Consider the following 22,683-nt stretch of genomic DNA (forward strand, 5'->3'; position numbering starts at 1 on the left):
TGTGTGTGTGTGTGTGTGTGTGTGTGTGTGTGTGTGTGTGTGTGTGTGTGTATGTCAGGGACATATAATGTTTTTCCAATTAAAATTTTTTTTTTCTCTCTCCTACCTCCTTCCCTCCAAAGTTTTTACTGAAAAAAGAAGACATTAAGCCTATAATAAAAGCCTGTTAAACTGAATTGAATTCAGAGTGGAACAAAACAAAAATAGCTCTGAGGAAGAAGAATAAAAATGTACTCGGTTTAAATTGTATGAAATGAAGAAGGTGATGGGGAAGAATGCTATCCTTGAATGTTAACATCTTCACAACCTCCTCCTCCCCTCACATTCTTTTGCTTCTCTCCCCAGATTTCTACCATTGTTACATTTGCTATAAGAATAGTCCTAGGGCAGCTAGGCAGCCCAGGAGATAGAGCACTGGCCCTGAAGTCAGGAGGACCTGAGTTCAAATCCGGTCTCAGACCAAGCACTTGACACTAGTTGTGTGACCCTGGACAAGTCACTTAGGCCCGATTGCCTTTAAAAAAAAAAAAAGAATAGTCCTTACCTGGCCCTAGCTTGGAGATAGCGTATAAAAGATCATAATTAATGACTGGAGTAGCATCTTCCACTTGTTTCCAGCCAACAGGGGGAGAGGCAGGAGGAGAAATCAAAAACTGTTTGTCTGGATTAGGTGGAGCCAGGTGGGAGCTTCCTATGTGCAAAGTCTAAAGGGAAAAGAACATCAACATTTTCAGAAGGATTCTTCAGCAAGAAGTTAAAGCATATGAACAAGGCTCTCTCATTGTATTATAATCTATTGTACCATTAAACTATTAAATATAACTGAAATGCCCAAAAAGACAGTTGTGAGACTGAAAAAAAAAATGCTCGGGCATAAAAACACTTGTGAATCTAGTGATGATTCTAAAGTGATCTTACCATGATCAGAAAAAAAGATCCTTAAACAAGTCACATTGCCTAATTAGCTGTGTGACCTTGGACAAACCAGTGAAACTTTCTGAGTCCCAGTTTCCAAATCTTGGGCTCAGAGACATGGGGATGATAATAAATGATGATAAAAATCCCTGCATTACCTTCCCCAAAGGTTTATTGTGGGTATATGAGATAATGTATGTCAATACTATGTAATCACATTACTAAACATATGGAAGCTTTTAAAAAATAATTGTTCTACATTCAGAGCACTCTCTTAGTCAGTAAAGCTCACAGGTATAGATCAGGAGTTCTTAACCTTTTTTTTTATGCCCTTTGGCAGTCTGGGGAAGCCCATAGACTCTTTCTCAGAATAAGATTTTTGTGACTATGTTCATAATTGAAGAAAATGTTAAATTTCAGCTAGAATTTAGTGAAAATAAATATTTTTTTTAGGTCCATTAAGTTCATGGACCCACCAAACTCTATCCATAGACCTAGTGCACTCCAGGTCAACTGCTTTAATAATCATGCTGAAATTACGTAGCCATCTTAAACATACTTTTTAGAGATATCAGAGATATCATAGTCTAAAACTTTCTAAATTTATGGATGAAGAACCTGAGGTTTGTTCAAGATCCCACAAGGCTTAGTGGCAGAGATAGGACTAGAAATCCTTCTTCTTCAATTTCAGTCTAATCCTCTCATTAAATCCATGCTACCTATGTAACATTGGCTCTGTGTTTTAGGTCACTGAGGTTTATTGCTATTTATTACATTGTTACAAAGAATGTTACTAAAATCATATTTGCACAAAGAGATCTTTTTCTGGCTATTAATAACATCTTTAAGTTATATTCCTGGTAAATGTGAAAAATCTGTTAAAGATTTTGGTAGGCAGACTTTTGAAAAGTCCATTTTCTAGAAGAACAAGAAGAATGGAAAAAGAACAAGTTGGCAAATGTTTAAAATAAGTATCCACAAAAACTGAAGGTGAGGTTTCACCAAATAAGATGATAAGGGGGTAATGGGCACAGGGTGAGGTGGCTAAAAGATTAACAGAGTGGAATAACTTGACAGCAAAAGACTAAGGTCCTTGGTAACCTAGGTCAAGAGGTCGAGAGTGACTCCTAATTTGATGAAGTGAAGGTATCACTAGCATTATGTCTGAAGAGACTTGACATTTTAAAGCTCTGTTTTCGTTAGGTAACAATCCTCTACTAAAAACCTATTTTTTGAACACTCATTGAAATATATCCCACCCTACTGAAATAACTGATGTTATTAGGAAGATGAAAAACTTATACTAAAATTCTTTCCTTTAACTTAGCAGTAACATTTCCAAAACTCATCCCTTATGCCTTCCTTTCCTTGGCCCCTTGGGACTATTCTCAATATATTACTATTAATAGCACAGGAAATAGCACAGGAAAGAGCACTGGACTAGATATCAGACAAACTGGGGTCTAGACTGGTGACTCATATAGACAGAAGGACTTTTTCAGAAACTAGTAAAATAGAAGAGGAGGGAAAATGGGCAAGATCTATAAACAAACAGAAAAGGGTTGATGATAGTACTTCCACTTAAGTTATATGACTTTGGGCAAGTCACTTAAATTCTTTAAGTCTCGGGTTACAATAATAACACTAACTCATGATATATGCAGCCTAAAACAGATAATAATATATGTAAAATAATATGTGTAAAAATACATTGTAATTTATAAAGGAATTATAAATTAAGAAATTAATTTATGACTTAGTTATTAGTCCTTCTTGGGCTTATCAATGTCTTAACGACAAAGCTCCTGATGGTGGTAAATGGGGGGCTCACGCCCCTACCCCAGAAGAGTGTGCTATGCAGCAAAATTAAACATTTATTAAAAATATACTACTTGTTTTGGGTGTAACCCTTTTCATGGTTAGACCAGCTGGCTTTAAGGATTGAAACTAGAGCTATTCATTAAACTTTTTGATGCAAGTATTTATAACTTGCTGTGAGCAGAGCACATGCAAGGCTAATATGAAGTGAACCTATAGTCTCAACCTTTGAACAAATTACAATATAAAAACCATGCGTTTGTGTGCATATGTCGGTGTAGATATATATATGTGGAAATACACACACACAAATATGTATATATATGTATGTATGTATGTATATATATATGTGTGTGTATGTATATCTGCCAGGCCTAGAATACTTATGTAAATGAATATAAAATTATTTTCCAACTCACAGTTTTTGGAACAGTTTTCTTCCTGAGTATGCAGAGTAAGAAAAAAAATCAATGCTGCTTAATACCCTTGGATTCAATGGAACTATTATTTGGACTATAATTAAAGGATGTTATTAATAGCCCCCAAATGATCTGTGCAAAAATGATTTAAGCAGCATTCTTATAATTGTAAAAAAATTGGAAACAACCTAGATATCTAGTGATTGGGGAATAACTGAACATATTGTGGTATATGAACATAATGTAATATTATTGCATCATATTGTTGTATTGTTTTTCAGTAGTGTCCAACTCTTCATGACCCCATTTGGGGTTTTCTTGGCAAAGATAAATGGAGCGGCTTGTTATTTCCTTCTGAAGCTCATTTTACAGATTAGGAACTGAGGCAAACAGGGTCACACAGCTAGTAAATCTCCAAGGCCAGATCTGAACTCAGGAAGATGAGTCTTCTTGACTCCAAGCCTTCCACCTAGCTGCTCTTTTATGTCATAAGAAATAGCAAAGATGAAGACTATAAAGAAATGTGACAAGATTGAAATGAAATAGAGAGTGAAGAAAGCAGACTAAAAAGCATGACTATGCACAAATTACAACTATGAAGAGAGAGTACATAGATTTTGGTTGTTGGTGGAAAGTGGAGCAAAGGTTCCTGGTTCCACTTGGCCCCAGTCTTTCTCCTTAGTTGATTTGTCAGCAGAGGGCAGCAGTTGTTCAGCAAAAAAAGCTTAGAAAAGAGGAGGGTGATAATGTCATCAGAGCATGTTGGTGGCTCCGCCGTGTCAGAGGTGTGAGCCATCTGCGTTCTGCATGTGTGTGCCTTCCCTTCCATAAATAACTATAGCACAATATGCATGACCAGAGAACCCACAGAGAGGGATACACAATTTCTACCTTTTGCAAACATTATCACACTGCTCTCAGATGGGCATCTTTGCTGAGCTGCTGCTGCTGCTGCGTTCTGCTGATGGTCAGCCATAATGTGGCTTCTTCATCTGCAGCCTCTTTGTGCGTTTTCCCAGTGGGGAAGCTTCTTAACTTGGCTGCTAGTGCTCTTTGCCCAGACTGACTGACCTTCAGGTGTGACATAATTTCCTCCACATAGAATCCATAGGGCTGGCTGGTCTTTCAGCTTCACAGTCCCAGTTATCTTTAGCTTTTTTTGAGATGCAAACCTTAGCCAAACAAGCCAAAATAGCTAGAAACAGAAGGCATTAGGCATGTTTGGGTCTATCCTTTAACTCCTGTGGCTGCTTAGGGCTGCTTGGTATGAACTCTTTTCAGTCATGGTCTGAAGTTCCTTTCAATTTCCTTCAAAACTTGGGTTCTAGCCTTTCAAGTTATACTGCACTTATTAGCAAATTGTAAAGGAGCTGGGTGGAGTTGGAATGAGAAGTTTTCCATCTCTCCATAATCCTCCAGGTTGCGTGCAAATCAACTCAGTAGAAGGACTGAAAAGGGCAGGTGGATCTAGCTGAGACAGTGCCTTTGCCCTATTTCCCATAAGCAACCAAATCATGGTACTCCCTACATGTGAAAATAACACAATAGTAACATCTAAAAAACACAAAAAAAATGAGGGTGCATGTAAACAAATAAGACAAATCTGATATTTCTTTGTTAATTTCAATCTGCATATTTAGGATACCCTATAAATATTGAAAAGTTCATGATTTAATGTATGATGCTCTTTTGGCTTTTGTTTGTGAACCTGAAAGCTTGTGCTTATTGAAAGTTATCAAGTTTATATAAGAAAAGATTTAAAGGAAAAAAACAAATGAACGAAATCGATATTATTTTCTACTTCCTTCTGTAAATTATCACTACACACAGCCACTTATTAATTTATTTATGCCTTCTGATTTCCACAGCTGATTTCTAATATACTCCAATATATTCTAACTACCAGTACTTTTATGTTCCTTGTAAACAAAACAAAAATGTGACCTGCCCATCTTAGATGCTATTAAAAGTGTGGTACCAGTTAGTCATCACCAAATTTGACAAGTCTTGAGTTTGGACTTTTAAATCAATTCATAAGCTGCAGTAGCAGAACACCTGGTAATAGCAGGTGCATGGTGTGTGTGTGTGTGTGTGTGTGTGCGTGTGTAGAGGGTGTAGAGAAAGAGATCATATTTTAGAAGAATACTCTGTACTTATTCCAACTTACCTGAGCAAAATATAATTTCATTTCCTTCCCCAGAAACTCGCTCTTATGAAGTTGTAGTCGGGCATCTGCTGCAGACAACGGGTTACTGAAGTTTATTCGTACTCGTTTGAAGCTCTTAAAATACTGGAAGGTAATATCCTTGTCATATGCTCTAAAGAGAGATTCAAATTTGGTCTGAAAAATGACAAAAAGAGAAGTTACATCTCAGCAAGCTTTTCAGGGTCTCTTCTTAGATGACTTACTACATATAGGGGAACTCAGCTAGGCTGAGCTGTTCCCAATTATTCTAGGAACTGACAAATTTTTATTTTCTTCAATAATGTAAGGACAGAAATTCAGCCTTCCCATTCAGATAAAATATTATAATACAGCCCCCCAAAAGAATTGATACGCAACCTTTTATTTTGTGATTGGCCTCTCTCACCCCTCCCTGACTCCTCTGGGGAACCTGGGGAATCAGGAACAAGGTATTTTCTAATCTCAGTCCTGAAATTCTCTAATTTCCTTAATTTGATATAGCTTAAATTTATTGACTTTCAGAATGTATTTTCTAATCATACTTGGTTGAATAAAAAACCCATGTTTAAGGCTCACTTCTACTTATTTTTGTGGAAATATGTAGAAGAACTATTTGCTGAAACCACCATTTATAGATTGGTACTATACAAATGAAGAAAACCATTTTATGCAAGACTTAAAAAATAATAATGCCAATCTAAAATCCATTTTGATGGAAAGTAAGTTAAAAACAAGTTAATGAAACTTTTTAATTCAATGGAAGAAATTAAATTTTTAAAAATTTTTTTCCCTTTCACTCATTATTAACAAAATAATAGGGAGTTAAAAATAATGTAAAACAAATAGTTGGTTTTTTTATATACTGGTTTTAGAAAACTTAATACATTTTTGCATCTCTGAGCTGTTATGTGGATGCATAATTATTATGAAATGGTATGAGATCTTAGAAATAAAAACTTTATTTATTATTAGAAGTTTATAGATAGAATACAGAATACAGTATCATTTAAAAACAGATATCATCAATGTTCTCATTATAAATCCACTATTAAAAGCTCATCTAAATTCGGCAGCATGTTATTACCCCAAAAGAGCAATTTATCATAATCTAAAGTGGGGAACAAATAAAAAATACTATACAGCTATAAAGAACTGAATCAAGGAAAAATGAGCTGAAAGGTATATAAAAGATACCCATCTGACTCCAATCCCCTCACTTAATGGTGTTCTTCCCTTTTTCTTGTATTCCCAGAATACTTGGCTCTTTTCTTTACTTCTTTCTCACCCTGCTTTATACTATACTGCTTTGCTTACGTGTGATATCCTTCACCCCTGCCTCAAGAATGTAAGCTCCTTAAGGACACAGATGATGTCATTTTTGCCTTTGCATCCCCAGCACATAGCACAGTATCTTGCTTAAAAAGTGTTTGTAGAACCCTTATATTTTATAATTTACAACAACACCAACAATAGCTGCATCTCTATAGCACTTTGAGGTTTGCAAAATGCTTTACACTTGTTATCTCATTTGATCCTCCCCCAAGCTCCTCGGGTAGATATTGTTACCATTTCAACTTTACAGATGAGAAAACTAAGGTTGGGAAGTTAAAGATCTAAGAAGGGATTCAAACTCCCATCTTCTTGTCTTCAAATCCAGCATTCTATGCACTATACCATGATAAGGTGACTTCTATTTATATCTGTTCATATTTCTCCCCAAATATTCTTAAGAAAGTTATATAAATTGTTGTAAATTCATAGAGCGTTAGAGAACATCTACCCTGACCCTCTTATTTTTTCTTGATGAGATCAGAGTCAGCATTAGGGATAAAAGTCCAGGTGCCCTGACTCACACTATTTGGTTTACATTATAGAAATATAACAGGTATGAGATCAAGACTTCCAACAAGTAGACCAGTTAATATTGGTGGATTGTGCATATATATCAGTCTACAAGACATTAATCTTTACCCCTCTCTCACTGCTACTGGATCATTGCTTATTAATTCTCTATCAGAGTTCTAAGGCAATCAAGGAATATGTTTTGATAATTCCTAATAAATTAACAGAAATGCACATATCTCTCACTAATCACTTAGCTTCAAGCCTCCACCCTAGTTAATAAATAAACCAGAAAAATCTCTTTTCTCATATGCTTTTGCTCCTCTATCTCAAACCCCTGTTATTATAGTCTAAAACAACAATCAATGTTACTGGTCACATAATTTATTTCAGTAGCAAATAACTATCCAAAAACATAAATAAGTATAATGCATTGACAGTGAGAAAAGTTCACAGTTCAAGTTCTTCAAAAGCAGAGGGAAGAGTATGATAAAATATGCTCACCAGTACTGCCACTGAATTCTTCTCAACTCAAAACACAGTTCTCTCAAGATAGTAATCAATAATCAAGCCTTTCAGGAATTCTCTTCAAGGTGTCTCCTCTAAATAAGAGTCAAACTCAGGTCTCCCACAGAATCTCTTCAGCTTCTCTCACAAAACAATAGTTAAACTCTCCTAGTCTTTGAATTGACTCTTGACTTCAGTCCCAATCTCTCACAAGAATAAATAATAGCTAAACTCTCTTAGTCTTGAACAGACTTTTAACAGATGATGGTTAATTCCTTCAATACCAATCATTGACAAGAATGATCATTAACTTCTATTGATCCCAATTCAGTCACAAGGTGACAACTAACTTGCAATTTTTATTTTTAGGAAACAGCAGTTTAAATTTAGTAATTTGGTCTCCTTGTAGTGCAGTTAATTGCTAGTTCTCTATAAGAATTTCTTCCCAATTAATGTTAAAGTAGCAATATCTCTGTGGGACTGGCTGTTGAAACTGATTGTAAGAAAAATTATATCTATCCATCCATCTATCTACTGTCTATCTATCTTCTGTCTTCTAAGAGATTTCTGTCCAAAATAGACAAAACTGGTTCAGGCTAACAGAAAAAGACATATAGACTCTCAAAGTGTCAGATAAAACTCCGTTGCTTCCATCACAGGATAATATCTCTTATTATTCTGATTTGTGTACATGTCAAATCCCCACCCACACAGAAGAAAGTAAACTCCTTGATGACACTTTCATTTTTTATTTTGAATTTTCAGAAATTAGTTACATTAATGTACATGGCTATTAAAATACAGAATTGTGTTAGTGCTAGGGAAGAGAGATGAAAAATATCACCTAAAAAGAAGGATTGGATTGACTTTAAATGCTCAAGCCAATAAAAAACAAGAATCTGTTGCCTCTGTCGTATGTTTACTCCCCTCCTGGATTTAAGGGGATATGTCCAAAGGAATAGAGAGAAAAGAAAGGCAGGTCATATATTTGGCTTAGAGCTTACTAGTTTCCTTTCATAATGAACAAGGGATAAATTAGCAGCTGTCACCTACACACTGAGGAATTTTGTATAGAGTGTTTATTATATGTGTTTATTGCAGAATAAGGACAATGATACAAACTGTTGCTTTGCTCAATGCTATCCTATGTCTCTTCTATTTCTATAATTTATAATTCATATACATATGTTTAGGTTAGATGATAAAAGTGTTTCAGCTGCATGTGTACTGCTAAGTCTTTTTTTCTACTGCAACATGGACAAAATTCATGTGGAAAGTTGGGCTTAATTAATCTGCAATTTCACATGATCTCATCAACAGATATCATGACTGTTCAACTATTATTGAATTTATAATTAAGAAAAGGTGACTTATTAAAAGAGTTAGAAGAAGGTAGTTGAAGGGAAAAATTATATGTATTATATATATATAGATAGATAGATAGATAGACAGACAGACAGATAGATAGAAGGCATAGGGTGAGTTGAAGATGAAGGGTTCATATCTGGAGAATAAAATTAAGGGGTGAGAAAGGATTATACTAGGAGAAGGAGAAAGACAGAGGTAGAATGGGATAAACTATTTCACAAAAAAAACAAAAGAAAAGGCTCTTACAGTGGAGGGGAAACAGGGAAGGTGAGAGGGAATGAGTGAATCTTATCCTCATAGGATTTGGCTTAAGGAAGGAATAACATACACACTCAATTGGGTATGGAAATCTGTCTTACCTTACAGGAAAATGGGGGGGAAGGGGACAAGAGAGTAGGGGGATGACAGAGAGGAGGGCAGATTGGGAAAGGGGGTAATCAGAAGCAAATATTTCTGAGGAGGGACAGGGTCAAAAGAAAGAATAGAATAAATGGGGGGGTGGGATGGGATTAAGGGAAGTAGAGTTAGTTTTTCACAGCATGTCTACTATGGAAGTGTTTTGCATAACTGCACATCTATAACCTATATTGTGTTGCTTACCTTTTCAATGAGGGTGGGTGGGGAAGGAGGAAGGGAGAGAATTTGGAACCCAAAGTTTTAAAAACACATGTTTAAAAAAATGTTTTCACATGCAAGTGGGAAATAAGAAATACAGGAAATGGGGTACAAAAAATCTATCCTGCCCTACAGGAAAATAGAAGGGGAAGGGGTTAAGAGAAGGGGGGAGAGATAGAAGGGAAGGCAGACTAGGGGAAGGGGTATTCAGAATTCATGCCATCTTGGGGTGGGGGGAGGGGTGAGATGGGCTGAAAATTTGGAACTCAAAATCTTATGGAAGTAAATGTTGAAAACTAAAAATAAATTTATTAATAAAAATATATTAAAAAAAGAGAAGAAACAATAAAACAGACATAAAATAGGAAATGATAAATTCCTAGAATGATAAATCCCTGTATTGATAATGCCTTATCATCACTATTCCCTTAAAAACAACCAACAAAGTTTTTTCTCACAGATGTCATGACAATTCTTGCAAAGCATGAACAAGATTATATATTACTATGCTTTCTCAAGCCATCATTTTTTAAGCAATCAAAAACTACGTGATTGATTTCCTCATATAACTGGTTCACCAATGTCTGTCTTGGAAAGCTCTTAGACTCAGGCTGGAAGCTCAGTCTATACTCACTGTAAGGGAGAGAAGTACAGGAAACATATCCTGGGGAAGAGACGACATCAGAGAGAATGAGAAAGTGTACTGGAGAATTGGGGAGGAACCTCAGGAGTTCTTAGCCCTCCAAGACTGCCTTGCTGGAGGTGGAGGCTTTGGGGGGAAAGGTTGGCAAGCTGCCTTCCTTGCCTCAACTATTCTCTCTATCCTTTAGGGGAAGGGGCTTAGCTTCCAGTTTCAGTACTAGGGCTCTCCAAGCTGATAAATATTGTTGAACCTTCAGTTATAGTTTCATATTTCTAACATTTAAATATCAATTAGTATTTGTACAAATTAGGTTAGAATATTATAACCTCTGGAGAGGATGGAGCCAAGATAGTAGAGAGAAGGCAGGGACTCCCTTGAGTGCTCCCTTAAACCCCTCCAAAGACCTTTAAATAATTCCCTAAAACAAATCCTGGAGTAGCAGAACCCACAAAAGGATGGGGTGAAACAATTTTCTAGCTCGACCAGGTCCCAGCAAACCAGGAGCTGGCCTTGGGAGTGAATCAGTTGCGATGGCTTTTTCTGTAGCTCTCAGTCCACAGATGGTAAGGGAGTCAAACAACTGGTCAGAAGGAAATTACAGGAGTCTCTTTGTTGGCAATAGGGGCAGAACTCTGTTGCTTTGCCTGTCTTCAGATCCAGGTTGCACTCCTGGGTGGCAGTCCCAGGGTGAAGAGGATATCAGAGACCCTCATCACAAGAGTCCTTATGGTCACTCACAGACCAGAGCACAGGCCAGAAAAGTAGCAAACACACCTCTCCTTAGATCATACCCCCTTGGAAGAACTGACAACTTACAGGTCACTAGAAGTATCTCTGAAAACAACTGTACAAAACCCCTGAAGCTTGGGACAGTGCACCCTTCACCCTGGAAGCAGAGTCCCACTTTAGCAAAGAGTTAAAAGTAAAAAAATAAGCTGGGAAAATGAGCAAACAATAGAAAAAAATTCTGACCACAGAAAGTTATTATGGTGACAAGGAAGGTCAAAACACACACAGAAGAAGACAGTAAAGTCAAAATTGCAACATTCAAACCCTCTAAGAAAAATATGAATTCAGGCTATGGAAGAGTTCAAAAAGGATTTTTAAAACTAAGTAAGAGAGGTAGAGGAAAAATTGGGAAGAGAAATAAGAGTGATGGAAGAAAATCATGAAAAAAGAGGCAACAGCTTGGTAAAGGAGACAAAAAAAAATACTGAAGAAAATAATACCTTAAAAAACAAAATAGGCCAAATGGTAAGAGAGGTACAAAAAGCCAAACAGTAGGAGAATGCCTTAAAAAGCAGAATGGGCCAAATGGAAAAGGAGGCACAAAACCTCATTGAAGAAAATAATTCCTTAAAAATTAGAATTCAGCAGATGGAAGCTAATGACTCTATGAGACATCAGGAAACAATAAAAACCAAAAGAAGAAGATAATGTGAAATATTGTATTAGAAAAACAACTGACCTGAAAAACAGATCCAGGAGAGATAATTTAAAAATTATTGGACTTCCTGAAAGCTATAATTTAAAAAAGAGCCTACACATCATCTTTCAAGAAATTATCAAGGAAAACTGCCCTGACATTTTAGAATCAGAGGGTAAAACACAAATTGAAAGAATTCATCAATCACCTCCTAAAAGAGATCCCAAAATAAAAACTTCCATATATATATTGGAATATATATATATATATTCCAAATATAGCCAAATTCCAGAACTCCTAGGTCAAGGAGGAAATACTGCAGGCAGCCAGAAAGAAACAATTCAAGTATCATGGAGCCATGGTCAGGATAACACAAGATTTAGCAGCTTCTACATTAACGGATTGGAGGGCTTGGAAGATGACATTCTGGAGGGCAAAGGAGCTAGGATTACAACCAAAAATCACCTACCCAGCAAACCTGAGTATAATCCTTCAGAGTAAAAAAACAGATATTCAATAAAATAGAGGACTTTCAAGCATTCCTGATGAAAAGACCAGGGCTAAATAGAAAATCTGACTTCCAAATACAAGACTCAAGAGAAACACAAAAAGGTAAATAGGAAAGCAAAATTATAAGGGAATTAATAAGGTTAAACTGTTTACATTCTTACATGGGAAGATGATACTTGTAATTCATAAGAACTTTCTTCTTATTAGGGCAGTTAGAAGGAATATATATATATATAGATAGATAGATAGATAGATAGATAGATAGATGGATGGATGGATAGAGGGTACAGGTAAGAATTCAATATGATATCTTTAAAAATAAAATTAAAGGGTGAGAAAGAGGAATGCACTGGGAGAAAGAGAGAGGGAGAGGTAAAATAGGGTAAATTATCTCACATAAAAGAAGCAAGAAAGAGCTATTACAGTGGAGGGGATAATGGAGGAAGTGGTGAGGAATGTTTGAACCTTACTGTCATTGGAATTGGCTCAAAGAGGGAATAACATACACACTCACTCGGGTATAGAAATCTATCCTACCCTATAAGTAAGTAGGAAGGGAGGGGATAAGGTGTGGGGTGCTCATAGAAGGGAGGATGGATTGGGGCACAGCAATAGCCAGAAGTAAAACACTTTTGAGGAGGGAGAGGGTGAAAGGAGAGAGAGAATAGACTAAACAGAGGGGAAACAGGATGGAGGGAAATACAGTTAGCAATCATAACTGTGAAAAAAAATTTGAAGCAAGTTTCTCTGATAAAGGCCTCATCTCTTAAATATATAGAGAAATGAATTAAATTTTTAAAAATAAGAGCTATTCCCCGATTGATAAATGAACAAAACATATGAACAGTCAGTTTTCAGATGAAGTAATCAAAGCTATCTACAGCCAGATGAAAAAAAAATGCTCTAAATCACTATTAATTGGAGAAATGCAAATTAAAATAATACCGAGGTACTACCTCATATCTAATAGGTATGTGGACAATATGACGAATAAAACAGAAAAGGAGAAAGATAAATGTTGGAGGGGATGTGAGGAAAATTTAGACACTAATGTACTGTTGGTGGAGTCGTAAACTGATTCAACCATTATATAGAGCAATTTGGAACTCTGCCCAAATATTTATAGCAGCTCTCTTCTGGTGGCAAAGAATTGGAAATTGAGGGAATGCTCATCAATTGGGGAATGGCTGAACAATCTGTGGTATATGATTGTGGTGGAATATTACTGTGATATAAGAAATGATGAGCTAGATGCTCTCAGAAAAACCTAGAGAGACTTACATGAACTGATGCAAAGTGAAATGAGTAGAATCAGGAGAACATTGTACACAGTAACAGTAACACTGTGTGATGATCAACTTTGATAGACTTAGCTATTCTCAGTAATACAATAATACAAGACAACTCTGAAGGATTTATCATGAGAAATGATATCTATACCCAGAGAAAGAACTGATGGAATCTGAATACGGATTGAAGCATGGTTTTTTTAAACTTTCTTTATATTTCTTAGGTTTTTATTTTGGTCTGTTTTCCTTTACAACATGACTATATAAAAATATGTTTTGCATGATTACACATGTATAACCTATAAAAAAGAATATATAATCTCTGCCTTAAATAACATTACAATCAAAATGTACTCTTTCTGCTGGATCACATTCAGTGAATAATAATAGCTTACAAATAGCATTTAGAGTTTATGAAGGCTTTCACATACATGGTATCATTAGATCCTTAGAACTGCCCTGTAAAATAGCCAGTATGAGTATTGTTATTACTGTTTTGCACATGAGGAAACTGAGGCCCTTTCTCCCAGTGTATCCCTCTTTCTTACCCTTTAACTTTATTTTTAAAGATATTACAGTGAATGGAATAGCCAGGTCATTCATCTAAATATTTTGGACTTGGCTCCATTCAAGGCCCAGGTCAAGTGCTATCTCTATTGAAGCTTTTCCTTATTTTCCCAGTTGTTAGCGTTCTCTCCTTAATCCTTCCCCCCACCCCCATAGTATACTTATTTATACCCTCCCAGTAGACTGTAACCTCCTTGTGGTCAGGGGGCTTTCTATTTCTGCCTTTGTACCCCCAGCTCCTAGCACAGTACCCTGAAAATAAGTGAAGAATGATTTTTCAAATTGTTGCAGTTGCTATAAAAAATGTTGCCATTCAGTAAAGTGCTTATTATCTTTATTGAGAGGCAAAATTAAATTAGCCCATCAGGATTCATATATAATACTAAAATATTAAAGGACAGTTAGCTAGATCCTAAGAAATGTTAACAGGCAAACTAGAAAGGAAAAAAATATATAAGGTAACAAAAATCGTCTAGGTTTCATTTGGTGAATCATTTCTCTGCATTTTATTAATTAGAATCCCTTTATTCACTAGCAAGCTGTGCTTTTTAGGAAGGCACTGAGACTCCACACTTCAATGATTCATTGCATTTTTAGATTTTATTATTATTTCTTCCTTCTTACAACCTAGAGATAGAAGCTGAGTCTTTAAGACAAAACAAAACAAAACACTGATGATGTAAAGCCCATTTCCAAAAATATACAAATAATTTGCTTTTTTCAGATTGTCAATACTATTTCATATCAGAGTTCCATCAAATGACCATCAAACAACAAATTTTTTAGGAAAGTTTACTGTCTTTTATAATGGATCCACAGACACAATGCTAACTTCTGTTTTGATTCAAGCCAAAGAGAATACACACATCCCAAAAAGTTTCTTTCAATGTGCCATAAGTTGTAATTTTCAAAATTTAAAAATAAAATTATCTTAAATCCTTCTTAAACTCTTAAAATCCACAAGGTAACAATGACACTCAACCAATTTTTAGCCTTTTAGCTAAAAGTCCCAGAGCTAACCTTTTAAATCACATTAATTTTGGAAGTCTTACCCTGGTTTCACTTTCACAGAAGACATCACTGTGTGCAACACAGGCAATCAAGGAGCTAAAACTGTAGTTAAAATTTCTAAAATGCATCTTGCCTCTTTTTTAACTGCTAATGGTAGCTAGAGAGAAGAGTGGCAAAGTCCCGAGTGGAGTACTTTTTAAAGAAGCTACAAGTTCTTTCGGTAGAGAGCATTTATAAAGGAAAGCAGTCCAGCCCCTTGGGGAAAAAAAGAGTAGCTTTCAGAGTATCCTGTATGGGACAGCAAATTCCTGAATAAAGTCCTGCATGCTTACAGGCAATCAGGGACAAAATGTAAGCTTCTACTGGAAAGAGGTGACGTAAGCACATTAGTCACTTTCCCTATGCTAATTAACTTTGCTTTGGGAGGATGGAAAAAGCAGCTGAGGTTTGCACAGCAGCTGCTTTATCAACTCCTCTTGCAGCATAGTTTCCATTGGTAGTAATTCCATTCAGTGCTCAGACAACATGCTCCTCACTTGAATGGGATGGCTCTCCCTAAGATGGAAAATGTTACTGCAGAAAAGGAGGAAGGTCTAGAGCAGTAAACAGTAATTACCCTTAGGGAAATTTCAAGGCTCCTGGAAACTTGGAAACAAATGTCTTAGCATTTTTGATCCTTGTGGTTTCTGAAAACTTGATGAAATTTTCAAATTAGGAGATTAGAGAACAGATTTTGAAATCTGTCTTGATCAATAAATCTAACAATGAAATTAATTTTGAAACATAATTTTTCTAATTTAACTTTTGATTGGATGAATGTCCCAGTTACTATTCACTATGTTGTGTTTCAATGTTTTACTAAGAAAAAAAGGGTCCCTCAGTTTTTATTTCTACAAGGAGCCCTAAGAATTTCTTTTGAAAACCTTAAGCTTGACTGTTCTGATATCTGAAAGAATGCTGCTCCTGGAGACTTAGACACACACACACACACACACACACACACACGTACATATTTGTATATATGTTAAATATATTTAAATCATGCAATAATGAGACTTCTTTCTTAAGTTGCATGGGGATCAGTGTTTTGAAAGGGAGAGCAGAGAGACAGAATGCACAGCCTTATTGAAGACCAAAGTTCAGGTGGATTTTTTTCATGTAAGATTACACACAAGCCTAGGTAGGATAGTTAGATTCTTTGCCACTTTCCACTTCAAAAGCCTGAAACTCTTGTCAAAATGCTAAATATTTTGCCAATTCAAAGTACTAACAAAGTACTTCCCTTCCTGGGCCCTTAACAGTCTTTTCAATTTCCTTTTACAACCTATGTATGAGCAGATTATTTTATAAAGCTTTTTCTAGTGAAGCATAGAATGGCATTTGAGCTTTCAAAGTAAAGGGGTGGTGGTGGCAGCAATCAGAATGTAAGTTCAAAAATGAATTTTGAAGAACTCTTAAAACTTTGTGAGTGGTTTAAAAACCAAGCAAGACAAAACTTAACAGCAAACGTATCCCATCCCAAAAAGTCAAACATAATCTTACTAAACAAGATGTTTAATTGTGATGCAATTTGACTGGCTGACAAATTATGTACATTATATAGGCTTTGCTATGCCAATTAACCATCACTTTCAATCTGAAAAGATCTAAATGTACAAATTCTAAAAGCTGCTGAGAAAATAAAGGACACACTAATCCCCACAGTCAATGTTGTTCTTTGAGGTTGCTGGGGACTGCTTATTAGATTGCCTATTACTGAAGAACTTGCCATTCCATTGCCAAGATTTCAGCTGCTTAACCTGGACATAGATTTAGGACTTGGGGTGGGGTGGAAGGAGGTGGAAAGGCATTCCGATTCTTTTTTTGGAAGCTTTTAATTTCATTCCACCCTTTCTGATTGGGTGAAAATGGCCCTGGAATGTCCTCCACCCACTCTACCATCTCCTGTCTTTTTTCTTTCTCTCTTCTCTTCCTGTTATGTGGGGAAATAGAAAACATTAAAAGCCAAAAAAGGATTTTCTGATCCAAATGCCTCATTTGCAGGTGAAGGAATTGATGTCCAAGAGATGTGAAGTGACATTCGCAAGGTCACAAAGCAAAGTTGGCATGTGTCAAATTCTCTCTCTAATCCAGTTTTCTATCCACTGTTCTACATTGTCAAATGGAGATAGGAGGTAAAAGGTAGTCAGGGTTGATGGTCAGAGAACAAGAAATGTATATGAAAAGAAGAATAAGGAGGAAGAGGAAATTCTACCTTCTTTCCTCCTCTGAGCAAAGTTAACACATGAGTAAGCTTGAGGAAGACCACTTAAAGTAACAACAATCAACTTGTTTTTAGTTATGTTTTAGTTTAGTTATCATTTGTTTGATGACATAGATAAAATAAGTGAAATTATTGGTACTTTATGATTTTGGAATTATCATTCTGTAAAGAAAGGGCACCCTTCTTAAATAAGGCTCCCCTAGAGCTAACCAAAAACCTTTCACTCACAGGCCAGCCTTTGATCCAAGGTTTCATTTAAATTGAGTTTGGTGGGGTAGTTAGCTTCTATTTTTAGGTGACTTTTTGCCATTCAAAACTCTAGCTTTCAATTACTAGTTCTGGTGGGCCACAAATTGTCTGCAAAGAATCACTGAAAAATCTTAATACAATGAATGATCTTGTGGTTGGGGGTTGGATTAGAACACTTCCCATGGAGCATGGCCCCTTCTGTTGTGCTCTGGATTCTCACTAAAGGACATGCACCACCAGAGGCCTATGGTTGGTGACTGGATCCTTGTGACTACAGGTTGTGCCAAAGACAACTGGCAACTGAGCCAGAAAGAAGATGAAAACAGTCGATCAATCAGTAAAGATTTATTAAGTGCCTACAATATGCCAGGCACTGTGTTAAGAGCTAAAGATACAAAAATAAAAAAAGGTAAAAGTCAGTCCCTGCTGTCAAACAGCACACAGTATGATGAAGGAGACAACATGCAAACAACTATTTTCAAACAAGTCACATTCAGGATGAACTGGAAATAATCAACAGAGGGAAGGCACCAGAATCTGGAAGGATCCAGCAGTCCCTGTTTCTTCTGAGCGAGTCACTAGGCTTGCCATCTTTCTTTTGGACTTCCAGCAAGGAAGGGAGAGGGTTTTCCTTTTCTGGGTCCCTAGCAGCAGTTACTGTGGCTGCATGCACATGTCAGGGAGAACTTGAGCCTCCCCAAGGGAGCTGGCAACTGACTCTGCAGTCCCCAGCTGCCTCTTCTGCTCAGTATTTCTTTTCTGTAGCACAGGTGATGGAACAGTGCTGTCCTAAGAGATGGAGGTTTCCAGTCTTGGTGGCTCAAGAGATCCAGTGGGAGCTGTTCCCTACAATGATACCCTCTTCAGAAGATAAGTGCACCACCAGCAGGAAGGTCTCCACAGTAACAGAACCATGTCGTCAAAACTTTTTGGAGCCACTTATTAAGTCATGCATTCATGGATAGACAGGTGATATGTACCTTTGATAAGCCAGTATGATCTGAGGTGAAAGGAAGACACTTGTTCAGTGGTCCAATAGTATTTCATGTTTTTAAGTATTGACTTTCTGGAAGAACATAATGGAGTATTATAAAAGAGTATTAAAAGTATTGTGTTTTAGCATTAATATATTAATAATGGAATATAAATAAGAGGGTTATGTTTTAAGTATGCGCTAATGTGCACTTAAGTCTTTTTTTTTTTGCTTTAAGAGCTTCTTTTGTGGTAGAGGAAATAAATGGCTTTCTCAAAAATATTCTTAGTTCAGTTAGCATCTTTTTGAAGCGACCCTGTTAATCTTCTTTTGGGAGAGACCCCAGACATAAGCCACACCTAAGAGTTATTTAAGAGATTTCTCTAGGACTTTGGGGTTAGGGCTAGGCCTGGATTCAGGAAGACCCGAGTTCAAATCCAGACTCAGACACTTATTAGCTTTGTGACCCTGAACAAGTCACTTAACTTCTGTTTGCCTCAGTTCCCTCAACTGTAAAATGGGGATAATAATAGCACCTTCCTTGAAGAGTTGTCGTGAGGATCAAATGAGATAATGTTTGTAAAAAGTGCTGAGCACAGTACCTGGCACACGGTAGGCACCTATATAAACCCTTATTCTCTTTCTTTCCCTTCCCTACAGAAAAAGAGTCTGAAGTCAAGTCAACAAACATTTATTAAGTGCTCACTGAGCTGGGGTTACAAAGAAAGGCAAAAAATAGCCCCTGTTCTCAAGGAGCTCAAAGTCTGTTGAGGGAGACAATACACAAACAACTATGTACAAACAAGACATATATGAGGTAAATTGGATATAATTTCAAAGGGAAGGCACCAAGCTTATGGAGGACTGGGAAAGGCTTCTTGCAGAAGGTGGGACTTTAGTTGAAACCGGGAGGAAGCCAGGAAGCTGAGATGAGGAGGAAGAGAATTCCAGGCAGTGAAAATGTAGAGCTGAGATAAAAAAGTACTCTAATCCAATCCTCCCACTATAATTCCATAATGGGAAAGACCACTGACCCTGGGAGTCAGGAGAATGAAGCTTTAGTTGCAGCAGAGCCACTGACTAGCTGTCAGAAAGGATTAAGCCACTTAACCTTTCTGGGGCTCAGTTTTCTCCTCTATAAAATAAGGAATTTGGCCTAGTTGATTATTAAAGTCCTCTCTGGTTCATTTATTTTGTGATTCTTTGACACTGCTACAGCCATCACAATGGTGATCTGTGTGAACAATCACTTTCAATTTATAGTCTATCAGTTTTCTTTCCTGATGGCTTATTCCTTAGCTTTTAGACACATGCTTTGAAGTAGCTTGTCAAGTATTCACTAGCCTATGAAGAAAGAAGATACATACATAAAAAGTAAAAAAGAGGAGGTTGGATAAGATGATCTCTAAGGTACCTTGTATCATCACTGATACTGATTCAATTATAAAGATGACTCTGATTCTACTATTTGTAAAATAATTGTACTGTTTTCCCTGATCTCCTTTCCCTGAACCCCGACAAAGGGTTGGTCATGTAACCAAGGGGAATGATTTATTAGGGTCCATGATGTTAATCATACCTATTGCAGGAATGGAGACTACCAAGAAGTTTCTGTGGTATTTAGGTGTAAGCAACTTTAGTGGGTCCAAGCAGACAAGTTCACGAACTATAAAGGTCAGAGGCAAGGTACAGTGTCAGAAAGAAAAGCAGGGTCCAAACCAGGAATCACAAAAAGGTTTAACAAGTAGCTAGTAAGGCTAATAATAAATAAGTAATAAGTAAGGCTAATAGGGCCTGGAGGTGGGATGAAGCTAAAGCCTTAATGTTTTGGTGCTGGACAAGAAATGAAGGTTTGGGGTAGAAAGAATGATCTCAATTTGCTGTACTGGATCTGCCTCATGGAGGAATGTGAGTATTAAGTTCAACTGTGTGTAGCCAGCCTTGCTTGAACTCCCTCCAGCTGAAGAGCTTCCTACGAGAGCCCTGATCCTCCTTACAAGTCCAGTCTATATCCATTGCCTCCGGGCAGCCAGCCAGTCAGGTAAATGCTTTGTTCTTGTTTGAAAGTATGATTTAAATAATTTGAGAATGGGAGTTTCCATAGTAATAGAACCATGTCATTACAACTTTTTGGAGCCACATATTAAATATGTTCTCAGAAGAGTGGAAAACAAAAACAAAAATAAAAGCCAAGGCTAACTGCCACTCTCTTCCCCCAAGCCCCCCAAAAAACTCAAAACAATAACAAGCACCCCTTAAACTTAGTTTAAAGTTTTAGAAAAAAAACTGGAAGTTTAGTGTGTTTTTTTTTCAATTGGGATTATAAAAATCACAAATACTTTTGATGTACTTTCTTGCACTTACAAAATGTCATTTCATGTATATTTTCATTAAGAAGTTTTGGGGGGTTATTTCCAGGATAGCAACAAGGAAAAACTGAGGTTTATGTTGAACTCCATCATTCCTATTACAGCATTCCTACAGCCCAATTAAGGTTACCTCAGCTCTTCCATTTTAAAGCACAAGGAATTTATAACTCTACCTCAAAAATATGCTGTGGGCTGAGAACATATGCACAAATTAATTGACCAGAAAGAAAAAAAAAAGGTTTTTGACTTCGATGTGCAAACTTAAGCTGGGTAGAGAATGAAGCAATCTTTCCTGTTCTTGTTGTCTTCCCCACCTCTAATCTAAGACTGAGTTGCCTATGAAGGACAATGACACATCACATTAATAACAAAAGGTGTCACCTGTTGCACTTAACCCCAAAGCTAAGACAACTTCAATTTTATGTGAACTTTCTCTGAGTTAATAAGGCAATGTCATTATTTAGTATGTTCTTCCACTATTAGGTAAGGCAGCATTCTCTCCCCTGCTGAGATCATACAAAAGAAATATGTTGTGTCATAACTCTTTTTCTCAAAAGGTCAAAAATGGGATCTAGAGTGGTATAAACTGAGCGCTAGTAGTGTTGAATAGTTCACGGCATAGTAGAATAGATCAAAGATATAAGCAAATGACCAATGGAAAAAGTTAAAAATACAATTTCATCAATAAAGGAGCTAAATTACATTTTTTTCTCCATTAAAAAAGGGGACTAATTTCCACCTTAAGATTGGACACCCTTGGATAACCTTTAAGATTCTACCTTGTTTGTTAAATTCTTTGTGTGTTTCTAATCCCATTAATCATACTTTGCATTCCTGTTTTCAAGTTCCCTTATTACCTCAACCTTTCCTTAGTTGGCAAAGGTTACCCACTCTTCTGTAACTTATTGGAACCAACTGACCATGGAATGTTTAAGATGAAAAAAATAACCAAAGGCAAATCATAAGGATAATTAATGATTCTGAAACTAGAAAGTGAGCATACTTGTGTAACATCTATTTCAAAAGCCTCTTTCTACAGATGCTACAGTTATAGTTATGGTAGCTTTAACAGCCAAATGTAGAAACATTAACATGAAGTGTTGTGGAAATGGGAGTTTTTCACTGTCAGTTTGGAGACTGTTCAGACTGATGGATGGAGAAAAGTTGAAAAGACTGTTTTACTATCTTGAAAGAAGCTGGGGAAAACAGAGAGAAAGAAGATGGAGAAGCCTTTTTTCTTGATGGAACTGATCTAATCTTTATCTTGCAAAGAAAACTTGTTTGTTATCCTGAATGAATTGAATGGCGTGGAACTGCGTTTCTAGAAATGAAGTCTTGAGTCATAACAGGGATGGTCAGAGGTGACTCTGGCTGTGACTTCTCTCTCAGTTGTTGTTGTGGGTTGTTTCAGTCACGTCCGACTCTTTGTGACCCCATTGGGATGTTCTTGGCAAAGATACTGGAAAGGTTTGTGATTTCCTTCTCTAGTTCATTTTAGAGATGAGGTAAACAGGGTTAAGTAACTTGCCCAGGGTCACACAGCTAGTAAGTGTCTGAGGATGGATTTGAACTCAGGAAGATCGAGTCTTCCTGATTCCAAGCCCAGTACTTTATCTACTGTTCTACCTACTTGCCTTCTTTCTCAGTTAAATCACTGTAAATAATTACCTGTTTTTATTTTATTATTGATGTAATTGTTGATAAGTGGTTTATT

The 22,683-nt window shown here is 36.7% G+C and overlaps 1 protein-coding gene across 2 annotated transcripts in view; it reads right to left on the reverse strand.

The window, feature by feature from the left end:
- Positions 1-22,683, reverse strand: part of RCAN1 (regulator of calcineurin 1) — a 111,306-nt gene that overhangs the window by 2,974 nt on the left and 85,649 nt on the right. Inside the window, exons 1-3 of one of the 2 annotated variants that reach the window (XM_027875416.1) lie at positions 15,157-15,409; positions 5,320-5,493; positions 545-704 (exon numbers count right to left, since the gene is read on the reverse strand). In XM_027875416.1, coding sequence (XP_027731217.1) covers positions 545-704; positions 5,320-5,493; positions 15,157-15,243 — 421 coding nt within the window. In that variant the 5' untranslated portion in view covers positions 15,244-15,409. Of the gene's footprint in view, positions 1-544; positions 705-5,319; positions 5,494-15,156; positions 15,410-22,683 lie in introns of those variants that run through there. The other variant, XM_027875415.1, reaches the window with a different exon arrangement.

This window comes from Vombatus ursinus, unplaced genomic scaffold, assembly GCF_900497805.2.
Source record: "Vombatus ursinus unplaced genomic scaffold, bare-nosed wombat genome assembly UNPS02014809.1, whole genome shotgun sequence".
In the NCBI taxonomy this organism is placed as follows: domain Eukaryota; kingdom Metazoa; phylum Chordata; class Mammalia; order Diprotodontia; family Vombatidae; genus Vombatus; species Vombatus ursinus.